This window comes from Giraffa tippelskirchi, chromosome 13 (genome assembly GCF_054371585.1).
Source record: "Giraffa tippelskirchi isolate mGirTip1 chromosome 13, T2T-mGirTip1v1.2.pri, whole genome shotgun sequence".
In the NCBI taxonomy this organism is placed as follows: domain Eukaryota; kingdom Metazoa; phylum Chordata; class Mammalia; order Artiodactyla; family Giraffidae; genus Giraffa; species Giraffa tippelskirchi.
The window spans coordinates 39,884,863-39,898,677 of record NC_137287.1 but is presented as its reverse complement, the minus strand read 5'-3'; the positions used below and the strand labels follow the sequence as shown (position 1 = coordinate 39,898,677).

Sequence of the window (13,815 nt, the reverse complement as noted above, 5' to 3'; positions counted from 1 at the left end):
GATAGTTGCACAACGTTGTGAAGGCACTGTCACTAACGGTAAATTTTATGTGTACTTATCACAACTTGAAAACTAAACACCAATACAGTATACTAATGCATATATATGGAATTTGAAAGATGGTAACGATAACTCTATATGCGAGACAGAATAAGAGACACAGATGCATAGAACAATTTTATGGACTCTGAGGGAGAAGGTGAGGGTGGGACGTTCTGGGAGAATAGCATTGAAACATGTATATTATCATATGTGAAACAGAACACCATTCCATGTTCGATGCATGAGACAAGGGCTCAGGGCCGGGGCAATGGGATGACCCAGAGGGATGGGATGGGGAGGGAGGTGGGTGGGGGGTCCAGGAAGGGGAACACGTGTAAACCCATGGCTGATTCATGTCAATGTATGGCAAAAACTATTACAATATTGTAAAGTAATTAGCCCCCAACTAAAATAAATAAATTTATAAAAAAAAAAAAAAGAAAAAAAGAAAACTATACAAAAGAATGAAGGAGTTAGTGAAGCCATCCCCAACTCGGGTTTTGTCCTTGGTCTGAGTCAGCTAGTAAGGGAGGCTCTGCCATCCGAGGGGGTCGGAGGCGGGCAGCGAGCACCACTCTACCGGCCTGATCTGGGGCAGTGTCCCGGCAGCGGCCCTCTAGAGCTCGGATCCCGGCCGCGGAACGCGCTCAGGGCCGAGCAGGAGGCGCCACCAGCAGAACTGGCCGCCTACCCAGGCTCTAGCGGCTAGACGCCGCTCGCGGACCGCAGCCCCAGCATTTCAATCCTCAGGCGCGGCCCCGCCTCGCCTGCCCTTGGCCCCGCCTCGCCCGCCCTTGGCCCCGCCTCGCCCGCCCTTGGCCCCGCCTCGCCCGCCCTTGGCCCCGCCCCACCCGTCAGTCTTCTGCACCGTAACCACACCTCTCCCGGCAGTTCCGCCTCCTGTTCTGTCTCAGCGCTTGGGCCCGCCTCTGCGCCTCCAGGCCACACCCTCGCACGGCGCCCCGCCGCCTGCCCGTCAAACCCGCCCGGGCCCCGCCTCGTCGTCCTCCTCTCATCTTCTCGCTCGCTCGCCTCGGAGCGGCCCGTTGTTATGACGACACGGTCGTAAATCCGCCATCTTCCTGCGGCGCGTTGCGACATGGAGGGTGCGATGGCAGTGCGGGTGACGGCCGCGCATACGGCAGAAGCCCGGGACGAAGCCGGGCGGGAAGCGGGCGAGGGCGGGGTCGCAGCGGCGGCGGCGGCCTTGGCCCCTGGTGGCTTTCTCGGCCTCCCGGCGCCCTTCAGCGAGGAAGGTAACAAGGGCCGCACGGGGCCGGGCGCGGCCGGGGTGGGGGCGGCTCAGCCTGGCTGGTGGAGGCCCCGACGGCCTGAGCTTCGGGCGCTACACACCCTCCCGGGCCAGCTTCCTTGCAGACCTCGTGGGTCTCCGCGGGACTCCTCAGAGCTTTCCACGAGCCCTCTGGTTTCCTCAGGCCCCCGGGCCTCACCCTGCGGGGCGCCGATCACCACCGGGGTGGACCCCAGCGCCCACCACGGATACGCACTGGTGTCCGAGCCACACGGGCTGTCCGTGGAGACTTTGGCAATCGGCTCCACCGCCTGCCGCCCCCGCCCTGTCTCCGCGTCTAGACAGGGCCCGGCCCTCCTCTGTGCCCCCTCCCACCTCACCTGACAGGCCACCAGGGCCCTGGCCGGGGTGTGGCTGAGGCTCCGGGAGGGCGGGGCCCCGGGTCTCTCTTCCACCCCCAGGGAGGTGGCAGAGCCCAGTGCTGCAAAGCTGCAGGCCGCCCAGCCCCAGCCCTGCCACATTCTAGCTGTTAGATCCTGCGCAGGTGACCACATACCTCTCTGAGCCTCCATTTCCGCTTACAGAATGGAGACGCCGGTGTTGACGATAAAAGTATGGAGCACTCATCCTTTTTCATTCTCAAGCCAGCCCTAGATGCTGTTATTGTTATTTGTTGTTATTCCCATTTCGTGGATGAGGAAAATTGAGGTTCAAAGATGTAAAAGTGACCAGGTCACCCAGTTATTTAATACTAGCTAATCTGATCACACAGACCACAGCCTTGTCTATCTCAGTGAAACTAAGCCATGCCGTGTGGGGCCACCCAAGACGGATGGGTCATGGTGGAGAGGTCTGACAGATTGTGGTCCACTGGAGAAGGGCATGGCAAACCACTTCAGTATTCTTGCCTTGAGAACCCCATGAACAGTATGAAAAGGCAAAAAGATAGGACACTGAAAGATGAATTCCCCAGGCCAGTAGGTGCCCAATATACTAATGGAGATCAGTGGAGAAATAACTCCAGAAAGAATGATGGGATGGAGCCAAAGCAAAAACGATACCCAACTGTGGATGTGACTGGTGACAGACGCAACGTCCGATGCTGTAAAGAGCAATATTGCATAGGAACCTGGAATGTTAGGTCCATGAATCAAGGCAAATTGGAAGTGGTCAAACAGGAGATGGCAAGAGTGAACATCGACATTCTAGGAATCAGCGAACTAAGGTGGACTGGAATGGGTGAATTTAACTCAGATGACCATTATATCTACTACTGTGGGCAAGAATCCCTTAGAAGAAATGGAGTAGCCATCATGGTCAACAAAAGAGTCCGAAATGCAGTACTTGGATGCAATCTCAAAAATGATAGAATGATCTCTGTTCGTTTCCAAGGCAAACCATTCAATATCACGGTAATCCAAGTCTATGCCCCAACCAGTAACGCCGAAGAAGCTGAAGTTGAACGATTCTATGAAGACCTACAAGACCTTTTAGAACTAACACCCAAAAAAGGTGTCCTTTTCATTATAGGGGACTGGAATGCAAAAGTAGGAAGTCAAGAAACACCTGGCGTAACAGGCAAGTTTGGCCTTGGAGTATAGAATGAAGCAGGGCAAAGGCTAATAGAGTTTTGCCACGAGAACGCACTGGTAATAGCAAACACCCTATTCCAACAACACAAGAGAAGACTCTACACGTGGACATCACCAGATGGTCAACACCGAAATCAGATTGATTCTATTCTTTGCAGCCAAAGATGGAGAAGCTCTATACAGTCAGCAAAAACAAGACCGGGAGCAGACTGTGGCTCGGATCATGAACTGCTTATTGCCAAATTCAGACTTAAATTGAAGAAAGTAGGGAAAACCACTAGACCATTCAGGTATGACCTAGATCAAATCCCTTATGATTAGAACGTGGAAGTGACAAATAGATTTAAGGGTCTAGACCTGATAGACAGAGTGCCTGATGAACTATGGACAGAGGTTCGTGACATTGTACAGGAGACAGGGATCAAGAAAATCCCCATGGAAAAGAAATGCAAAAAAGCAAAATGGCTGTCTGAGGAGGCCTTACAGATAGCTTGGAAGAGAAGAGAAGTGAAAAGCAAAGGAGAAAAAGAAAGATATTCCCATCTGAATGCAGAGTTCCAAAGAATAGCAAGGAGAGATAAGAAAGCCTTCCTCAGCGATCAGTGCAAAGAAATAGAGGAAAACAACAGATTGGGAAAGACTAGAGATCTCTTCAAGAAAATTAGAGATACCAAAGGAACATTTCATGCAAAGATGGGCTCGATAAAGGACAGAAATGGTATGGACCTAACAGAAGCAGAAGATATTAAGAGGAGGTGGCAAGAATACACAGAAGAACTGTACAAAAAAGATCTTCATGACCCAGATAATCACGATGGTGTGATCACTCACCTAGAGCCAGACATCCTGGAATGTGAAGTCAAGTGGGCCTTAGAAAGCATCACTACGAACAAAGCTAGTGGAGGTGATGGAATTCCAGCTGAGCTATTTCAAATCCTCAAAGGTGATGCTGTGAAAGTGCTGCACTCAATATGCCAGCAAATTTGGAAGACTCAGCAGTGGCCACAGGACTGGAAGAGGTCAGTCTTCATTCCAATCCCAAAGAAAGGCAATGCCAAAGAATGCTCAAACTACCGCACAATTGCACTCATCTCACACGCTAGTAGAGTAATGCTCAAAATTCTCCAAGCCAGGCTTCAGCAATACGTGAACCGTGAACTTCCAGATGTTCAAGCTGGTTTTAGAAAAGGCAGAAGAACCAGAGATCAAATTGCCAATATCCGCTGGATCATCGAAAAAGCAAGAGAGTTCCAGAAAAACATCTATTTCTGCTTTATTGACTATGCCAAAGCCTTGGACTGTGTGGATCACAATAAACTGTGGAAAATTCTGAAAGAGATGGGAATACCAGACCATCTGACCTGTCTCTTGAGAAACCTGTATGCAGGTCAGGAAGCAACAGTTAGAACTGGACATGGACCAACAGACTGGTTCCAAATAGGAAAAGGAGTACGTCAAGGCTGTATATTGTCACCCTGTTTATTTAACTTATATGCAGAGTACATCATGAGAAACGCTGGGCTGGAAGAAACACAAGCTGGAATCAAGATTGCCGGGAGAAATATCAATAACCTCAGATATGCGGATGACACCACCCTTATGTCAGAAAGTGAAGAAGAACTAAAGAGCCTCTTGATGAAGATGAAAGAGGAGAGTGAAAAAGTTGCCTTAAAGCTCAACGTTCAGAAAACTAAGATCATGGCATCTGGTCCCATCACTTCATGGGAAATAGATGGGGAAACAGTGGAAACAGTGTCAGACTTTATTTTTTTGGGCTCCAAAATCACTGCAGATGGTGATTGCAGCCATGAAATTAAGAGACGCTTACTCCTTGGAAGGAAGGTTATGGCGAACCTAGATAGCATATTTAAAAGCAGAGACATTACTTTGCCAACAAAAGTCCGTCTAGTCAAGGCTATGGTTTTTCCAGTGTTCATGTATGGATGTGAGAGTTGGACGGTGAAGAAAGCTGAGCGCCGAAGAATTGATGCTTTTGAACTGTGGTGTTGGAGAAGACTCTTGAGAGTCCCTTGGACTGCAAGGAGATCCAATCAATCCATCCTAAAAGAGATCAATCCTGGTTGTTCATTGGAAGGTCTGATGTTGAAGCTGAAACTCCAATACTTTGGCCACCTCATGCGAAGGGTTGACTCATTGGAAAAGACCCTGATGCTGGGTAGGATTGGGGGCGGGAGGAGAAGGGGACGACAGAGGATGAGATGGTTGGATGGCATCACCGACTCGATGGACATGGGTTTGGGTAGACTCCAGGAGTTGGTGATGGACAGAGAGGCCTGGCGTGCTGCAATTCATGGGGTCGCAGAGTCGGACACGACTGAGCGACTGAACTGAACTGAACTGATTATTTGGATGCCAGGATTGTGTGACCCCTGAACACACTCCCTTAACTTCTGGGGCTCTGTCTTCTGGTAGGTTGGTGGTGAGACTCAAAGGAGGGCATGCACGTGCATCTCTGAGAGCAATTCTGGGGACCCATGAGGGCTGCATTAACAGGGGCACTGAAGACTTTGGAGCCAGAATTTTGGTCTCTGCTCTCTGAGCTTGTCCCAGGAGACTAGACTGGGCCAGGCAGACAGGGGTTGGCTGGTGATACTGGGATGGTGGTCTTTGTTTCCACAGGGTTTGTATTCTCAGTACATCTTTCCTTGTTCCTTCTTATTCCAGCTTAGTTAGGGGCTGTACCACCTACCGAGGGGTCTCTTTGGAGGTTGCTGTGCCCTGCTGGACTTGCCTAGGGCTTCCTCTCAGGGTTACAGGGCTGGGAGTGTTCCCCTCTGTAGAGGGAATTCCTTTAGTGGCAACACGCTGATGCAGAGTCAGACTTGGTGAGTGGGCTGGGAGGATTAGGAGGGTGGAGGCACCTCAGTGCTCGGCCGGTGACTGTGTGCTATCTGGAGGTGTGACCGCCCTTGCCAGGTGGCCTTCTGTGGGCGAGTCTCGGCTGTGGTTTGGCCCTTTGTTCATTAATCCAGTAGGCATCAGCTGGGCTCCTTCTGTGCTCCAGCCTGAGTTTGACCTTGATGTGGGATTGCTCATGAGGCGGTGGGAATGGACAGACTCTTATAAAAGCGGAAGGAACATCTCCCATCACTTGGTGCAAACAGCAAGATGTCTGGGGTAGACCCTCAAGTTTAGGTCCTGGCCCCAACACTCACCAGCGGGGTAGCCTTGATCTCAGGTTGTTTTTACGGAGTGGGAATAGTCATTTCCATTTCTTCAGGGTGCTGGTCGGATGGGGTGATAACCCAGGGAGGTGCCTGGCACACTGTAGGGAACTCAGTGAGCCAGAAGTCCTCCTGCAGGACCTAGGGTGGGGACTGGCTGGTCAGCCCAGATGGTGAGGGGCTCAGGGCAATGGCCCCTGGCCCTGGAGTGTGGAGCCCCTCTGGGAAGCCCCACCCTGGGTGTCTTCACCAGGGTAGGGAGGTGTTGCCTGCTTGGAACCAGTGAAGTGTCAGGTCAGAGTGAGAAAAGAGTGGGCATGGGTCAGGCTGCCCCACTTCTCCCATGTTTGCCGAGTGCTGGCCTCTCAGCTGGAGCTGTACACACACCAAGTTGGCCCATTTTACAGATGACGAAACAGGCCCAGACATGGCTGCTGAGGTGCCTGAGGGCACATGTGAACCCCGGGTCCTCCCCTGTCCGTGAACCAGCATGGCTGAATCCCCCTGCCTCCCAGCTGCTCCCTGGGCCTCTCTGCCCTCCTGTCTGAAGTAGGGGCTTTGGACCCTTGTGCCCAAGTGGATGGTCAGGGCTGCCCCCTCCCGTATGCGGCTCTCCCTGGGGCAGGCCCCTGGTTCTGATGCCACCCCTGGGTGGGTGTCCCTAGGGCTGGAGCCCCCCCAGTCCGCCTGACCGTGGGCTCCTTGCAGATGAGGATGACGTGCACAGATGTGGCCGCTGCCAGATGGAGTTCACCACCCTGGAGGACTTCGTTCAGCACAAGCTCCAGAAGGCCTGCCAGCGGGTGCCTCAGGAAGCCCTGCCCGCCACCCCGGCAGCCGCGTTGCTGGGTCGGGAGGTGAGCGCCTCCCCCCACCCCTCCGCCCCCGCCATCGCACACAAGTGTGCACATACATCCCCGCCTGTCATCTGACAGCAGGATGAGGAGGTGGTGGCGTGGCAGGACACACCGGTGCAGCGGGGTCCCTCTGACATGGGGGCAGGCAGAGGGTGGCACCCGGTCATGGGTGGGGGGTGCTCTGCGCTCCCCTGGTTGGCCCGGGATGGCAGCCTGCTCAGCAGCCTCTGCGTGGAGCCCGCGCTTTGGGGCCTGGGGTCGCTCCTTTCTTGGGCTATCCTGACTCAGGGATGTCACGATGGCTTTTGTCTTTCTGTCCGTCCTCCTGGCCTATACACGTGGTTCCCAGGGATCCTGCAAACGAAGCGTGGCTCTGTCGTAAAAATGGCCACCTTTGTTGCACGCCATGTGTACTGGAGCTGTGCACACAGTCTTACGAGGCCCACGGCATCTTCGTGGGCTGGGCGCTCTCGATATCCTAAGCCTACGGAAGTGGGCGAGGATACTGCGAGAGAAGTTGGTGCCTCCAGTCACCCCGGGAGGGGCCTGAGGATGGGGCCCAGAGTCGTCTTGCTCTGCCCTGTGGTCTTTCCTGCCCCTCCCAGGGGTGTCCTCTTCTTTGGGAGGGCCCCAGCCCCACATCCCTGGGGGCCCTTTCCCCGACCCCCTGGCTGGGCCGGTGGGTGGAGGTCCTCACTTCCTCTCTGTAGAGCCTCTGCTGGAGCTTCTGGTCACTTCATCCTGGAGTCCTCCTTGGGCTGCTCAGGGCTTCGCGTGGGGCCCTCGTTGGCCGGAGGCATTGGAGTGATGGGGCTGACCCCTGGGCCTGGGGTGAGGGGTTCAGGCTGGGAGCAGACTGGGAGCAGTACTCTGCAGGGGAGATGCGAGCTCCTGTGTGAACACACACCTGAGTCCTAGAGCCCTGAAGACGGGTCTCCTCCATCCCTCCCGCCCCATGGCAGGTGGCACCAGGAGTGGCGGGCTCAGAGGAGCCCATCACCATGGCCCACATCGTGGTGGAGGCAGCTGCGCTCGCGGGAGACATCAACCACCCGCCTGACATAGTTGGTAAGCCGGTCTGGCCCCACCGTGGCTGTCCACACGCGGCTTTCTCAGCACTGACCCAGTAGTCGTCCGTGGGCAGGGCTGGGACCTCTGCTGCCCGTGCCCGTCGGCTGTCCCGGGAGCAGGACCTGGCCGAGGAGGGGCTGGGGCCCTGTGCGCGCCTTCCCAGGGCAGGGCCTGCTGGAGGAGCGAGCATTGGGCATCAGGCCACGCACTGCCTGGAAAGGGGGAGCCAGAGCCTGGCAATCCTGGGGACTGCTGGGCCTCAGGGCAGCTCCGCTTTGTGCACAGACCACGAGCTGGCTGCTGTCCCTGCTGTGTCCCCAGACTCTCTGCCCTGCTCCTTCCAGAATCCTCCCCACTTTTCTGCCAGTCCCCACGCCGGCCCCGGTTCCTGCTCCCCACCCACCATCGGCTCTGGAGGGTCGGCTGGGGCGCGCATGGTTGCTCCGGCTCAGCCCCGACCTGCTGCCTGACCCTGGCCGTCACCTCCCCAGTGCTCTGTCCCTCTGGCAATTCCCACCCTGATTCCCACACTGCTTTGGTTTTTAAGAGCGTGCAACGCCAAGTCAGGCTCTTTGATGGCTTTTTTAAAGCCGAAGTGCCTCATTGATGTGCAGGAGGTGAGGGGGTGTTGGGAGGTCTGGATGGGGTCACATGCTCCTTTACAGGGGACGGAGTGTGTTGCTGGGCCATTCAAAGGGCAGCCTGAGGGGCCCGGTGGCTGGGTGTGAGCATGGCAGTGGAGAGGCTGGGTTGGCCTGATGCCTCTGGAGGTGGGGACAGGAACGGGCAGGGGCTGTGGCAGGGATGCGAATCGGCAGCTGGACAGGAAGGTTTGGGTGACAGGGAGAACTTGGCCTTGGGAAGCCCTGGGGACCAGCTGGGGCAGGAAGAGGGGTGAAGGTGGCCTGGGGGAGGGGAACCTCAGAGCAGGCAGCCTCCCTCTCCCCAGGGAGGCCATGGGACCTGTCCCTGTCTCCACGCTGCCTTTCCCCCAACATTCCTGTGGACGAGGATGGTTGCCTGCCGCTCCTCCAGGATAGGAGTGTGGACGTGTGGGGCAGGGCTGTGCTCCAGCCCTGATGTGGCATTTGGTTTCTGGGTGGGAGGGTGTCATGTGGGGAAATGCGTGCCCTAGATTCAGGTAGCACCTCCAGGCTCTGGCACCCTGGAGGCCCTGCCTGCCACCCAGCCTCCAGCTGGCCCACCCTATGCTCCAGGGGCTCCTCTCTGGGCACCCCCGCCTCTCTTGCCCCCTAGGAGTTTCCCTTTTGCAGACGTCCTGGGTGGCCCAGATGTCCCCCTGGCTCAGTGATCTGGAGCCCAGGCCAGAGTCCTGAGCCGCCAGCTGCTGGCATCATCCCAGGACGGTTCTCAGCCCTTGCAGGGCCGGTGCACGGTTCACGGGGACCGCACAGGTTCCGGATACCCGCTCCAGGCCCCCTGCCTCTTCCCTGGGACCAAACTTGCTTTTCATCTCTGGCTTCGGGGTAACCACGATCCCCCCTCTCTGACCCTTCCGTCTGCTGTGCGACATTCAGACTCAGGGCCGAGCCCGGCGGAAGGCCCTGTTCTTTTAGGAATTCGCTTCTGGGGTGGAGGGAAGCTGTCAGCCCCACAGGAGCGACAGATGCCCTAATTGTTTCTGAGTCACGGAGCTTCCGTTCTGTTTTGGAAGAATGGCTTGTCAAAACATGACACTGGCCTGAGTGAGATGGTTTCTAAGAAGCGGCTTCATAGCCATTTTCCACACGTCATCTTCACGAGCAGAAATGATGAAGTGTGTTTACAGCTTAGTTTTGCACATTGTCACATTTCTTCAATACCCACGAGAGCTGCAAAAGCCCATCTTCCCCACCCTGACTGTCCCAGGCGTGTCCGGAGCGATTGCTCTCCAGGCGGGTCCCTGGCCTGCCTGCCTCGAAACTCATGCTGGTGGGCAGTCCCAGGGGCGTTTCCTCTTCACATTAGCAGGAGCCAGGGCGGCGAGCTGGCCTGTCCACTGCCTCTGCACCAGCGCTTGGCTGCCCTTGGGGACAGCAGAAGGCCTGTGCATGTCTTGCCCTGTGTGCTTCTTGGCTGGGGGCAGGGCATCTGTGTTGACACCCTGGCTAACTGTGTTCCAGAGGCCTGGAGCTCCTCTGGGCTGCCCCATGGAGTCGGAGCATCCCTTCCCGCCATCCCTTCTGGCCAAGCAGGTGCCGCGTGCTGGGCCGGGGTCGGTCGAGACGACCCCCCTGACCCCAGCAGGGTCCTCAGGCTCCATCCAAGGGCGGCAGGTCAGTGGATCTCGGGGCTGAGGCCGCTCTCCCTTTCCTCAGGAGGCGGACACGTCAAAGAGGTCATCGTGGCCTCAGAGGCGGAGCTGGGGGACAGTGAGGTGGCCGAGGCCCCAGGCAGCCCCAGCCGGGGGGGGCCTGGGCTCGCAGCGGAGGGTGAGCAGGCCCAGGTCAAGCTGCTGGTGAACAAGGACGGCCGCTACGTGTGCATGCTCTGCCACAAGACTTTCAAGACGGTGAGGCTCCGGGGCTGTGGGTGCTGGTGGGGAGCCAGGCCTCTGGCCCCTCCCTCGCTGGGCGATGCCTGAGCCTCGCTGCCCCTCCCGCACAGGGCAGCATTCTCAAGGCCCACATGGTCACGCACAGCAGCCGCAAGGACCACGAGTGCAAACTGTGCGGGGCCTCCTTCCGGACCAAAGGCTCGCTCATCCGGCACCACCGGAGGCACACAGGTGAGCCGGCCCCGGCTCGCTGCCGCCGACCCCGGGGGCAGTTCCTGGACCTTGTGGCCCCTGACTCCTGGAGGCACGAGGCCGGGACTGACCCCGTTCTCTCCGCAGACGAGCGCCCCTATAAGTGTGCCAAGTGTGGGAAGAGCTTCCGGGAGTCGGGGGCGCTGACCCGGCACCTGAAGTCTCTCACCCCGTGTACAGAGAAAATCCGCTTCAGCATGAGCAAAGACGTGGTCGTTGGCAAAGAGGACGTGCCCGCAGGTCAGCTTGGGGGGCTCCCCAGGCAGCCCTGGTTGCTCTCAGTACCACCCTGCTCCATGTGTCCTCACGGGCTCTCTTGGTTCTGCCTTAAAGGGTCCAGCGCCTCCACTGTGGGGGCTATTACCCCATCGTCGGTGGCAGGTGAGCCCATGGAGACGTCGCCGGTGATTCACCTGGTGACAGATGCCAAGGGCACTGTCATCCACGAAGTCCACGTCCAGATGCAAGAGCTTCCCCTGGGCATGAAGGCCCTCTCCCCGGAGGTGGGGGCAGGTCAGGGGTGGCCCTTGTCTGCTCAGTCTGGGCCCTGTTCTGGGCGCCGGCTCCGCTGGGAATGGGACTGACCTGGGCCTGCCTTCCTGGTGCTCAATCTGGTTGCAGGGGAAGGGAGATGAGAGACCAAGGTCGTGGCAGGGAGGGGTGGGAGTGGGTGGGCTGGGGGTGAGGGCAGGTGCGGGGGCCTTCCGGAGTGAAGGCGCCAGGTATGCATGGGCCTGGGGCCCTGGGGCGGCCTGCTGTGCTGAGTGCTGGATCGCCTGGCCAGCCCCCTCCCTCTGCCTCCCCTGCAGTCCCCGGGCCCCCAGGAGTTTCCCTGCTCCAGTGAGGGCGGCCGCGAGAACCTTCTGCACCAGGCCATGCAGAACTCTGGCATCGTACTCGAGCGGGCCCCCGGGGAGGAGGGGGCCCTGGGGCCAGCCACCCCAACCGCGTCCAGTCCCCAGCCGCTGGGAGACACTGCCCCGGAAGTGCCGCTGCTGGAGGTGGAGCAAGTGGAGACAGTAGGTCCCTGCCCCACGGTGGGCTTCTTCTGCAGGGCTGGACTTGGGGTGCCAAGTCACATGCTAGCCCGGCCGCTGCCGGCCCCATGGCCGTCCCTGGCTGTGGGAAGCTCCTCACCGTGTGCAGTGACTTGTCCCCTGACCTGCCTACCGCCTCCCAGGGTGGGGGTGCCTCCGGGTGGCCCCAGCGCTGCTAATGGGGTACAGCCACCATGGGTGCTGGAGAGATGCTGTGGTCCCCCAGCAGGTGACTGGCGAGGCCTCGGCTGTGCCCAGGACCCACCCGTGCCCTCAGTGCAGTGAGACCTTCCCAACGGCGGCCACCCTGGAGGCCCACAAAAGAGGCCATGCAGGTGGGTGGCGGGGTTAACCGTCCTGGACAGCTGTGGGCAGCCAGGATGGGCCTTCGGGTGGGCGGCAGGCAGGCAGGGTGGCCGGTGGCTAGGGTGGGGCCCTCAGGTGGTGGTCCCAGCCTGATGTGGAGCATGGCTGCAGGGTCGAGGCCCTTCACGTGCCCGCAGTGCGGCAAGGCCTTCCCCAAGGCCTACCTGCTCAAGAAGCACCAGGAGGTCCACGTGCACGAGCGCCGCTTCCGCTGCGGGGACTGCGGGAAGCTCTACAAGACCATTGCCCACGTCCGCGGCCACCGGCGCGTCCACTCGGATGAGCGGCCCTACCCCTGTCCTGAGTGCGGCAAGCGCTATAAGACCAAGGTGGGCCCTGTCCCCCTGCCTGTGGCTGCCCGCTCCCTGAGCCCCCTCTGTCCCCGGGTCCCTGCCCCCTTGTCCTGGCGTGGGCCCTCGGGGCTGGCAGAGCTGAGGCCAGGCCGGCCCTGACGTGGGCGGGGCGGGGTGGTCTCTGCAGAATGCCCAGCAGGTACACTTCCGGACGCATCTGGAGGAGAAGCCGCACGTGTGCCCGTTCTGCAGCCGTGGCTTCCGGGAGAAGGGCTCACTGGTGCGCCATGTGCGGCACCACACGGGCGAGAAGCCCTTCAAGTGCTACAAGTGTGGCCGCGGCTTTGCCGAGCATGGCACGCTCAACCGGCACCTGCGCACCAAGGGTAGGGCCAGGAGTGGGCGGGCAGGGCAGGGAGCTGGGAGCGGGTGGGTGGCAGCCCAACCAGCGCTGACTGAGTGCCCCGCCACAGGGGGCTGCCTGCTGGAGGTGGAGGAGCTGCTGGTGTCTGAGGAGAGCCCCGCTGCAGCTGCCGCCGTCCTGACCGAGGACCCGCACACCGTGTTGGTCGAGTTCTCGTCCGTGGTAGCCGACACGCAGGAGTATATCATCGAGGTGGGCGGGGGCCCGCCGGGCTGGGGTGAGGCCTGGGGTGGGCAGGGCTGACCTCTGACCCCCATCCAGGCCACTGCAGATGATGCAGAGACCAGCGAAGCCACAGAGATCATCGAGGGCACCCAGACAGAGGTGAGGGGCTGGGGAACGGGCAGAGGGGTGGCCTGGCATGCTCATCGGGCTCGGGCTGAGCTGTGGGCTGCCCACAGGTGGACAGTCACATCATGAAGGTGGTGCAGCAGATAGTGCACCAGGCCAGCGCTGGGCACCAGATCATCGTGCAGAACGTGACCATGGACCAGGAGGCGCGGCTGGGCCCGGAGGCGGCCGCAGCCGACACAATCACCATCGCCACCCCCGAGAGCCTGACGGAGCAGGTGGCCATGACACTGGCCTCGGCCATCAGCGAGGGCACTGTGCTCACGGCCCGCTCGGGCACCAGTGGCGCTGAGCAGGCCACTGTGACCATGGTCTCGTCGGAGGACATTGAGATCCTGGAGCATGCTGGCGAGCTGGTTATTGCCTCCCCAGAGGGCCAGCTTGAGGTGCAGACGGTCATTGTCTAAGCACAGGCACCTGCAGGGGCTGGCGGGCCGGTATGGGGCAGGAGCCGAGAACCTTGGGTTCCCTACCCATGCTTGCCTGGCTGAGTACAGACAAGAGGGCTTAGAACTCAGACTTTGAGAGGGGACGTGGGAGTGTAAATAGAATTTTTGGTTGCTTTACAATAAAATGTGAAAATCCGCCACTTGTGA

The 13,815-nt window shown here is 58.8% G+C and overlaps 1 protein-coding gene across 8 annotated transcripts; it reads left to right on the top strand.

Moving 5' to 3' along the window:
• The first annotated feature begins 1,136 nt into the window (after positions 1 to 1,136).
• E4F1 (E4F transcription factor 1) lies at positions 1,137 to 13,804 on the top strand. 8 transcript variants are annotated; one of them, XM_081555343.1, is made up of 14 exons: positions 1,137 to 1,298; positions 6,780 to 6,928; positions 7,891 to 7,996; positions 10,318 to 10,511; positions 10,607 to 10,727; positions 10,929 to 10,988; positions 11,082 to 11,251; positions 11,558 to 11,767; positions 12,012 to 12,120; positions 12,263 to 12,480; positions 12,632 to 12,830; positions 12,918 to 13,060; positions 13,130 to 13,192; positions 13,270 to 13,804. In XM_081555343.1, the coding sequence occupies exons 1-14, from the start codon at positions 1,142 to 1,144 to the stop codon at positions 13,624 to 13,626; spliced, it is 2,256 nt and encodes a 751-aa protein (XP_081411469.1). In that variant the 5' UTR covers positions 1,137 to 1,141; the 3' UTR covers positions 13,627 to 13,804. The 8 variants fall into 8 exon arrangements, with proteins under 8 accessions (XP_081411469.1, XP_081411468.1, XP_081411467.1 ...); XM_081555342.1 differs by having other exon boundaries at positions 10,836 to 10,988; positions 11,558 to 11,758; XM_081555341.1 differs by having other exon boundaries at positions 10,836 to 10,988; positions 12,015 to 12,120.
• Positions 13,805 to 13,815: the final 11 nt, after the last annotated feature.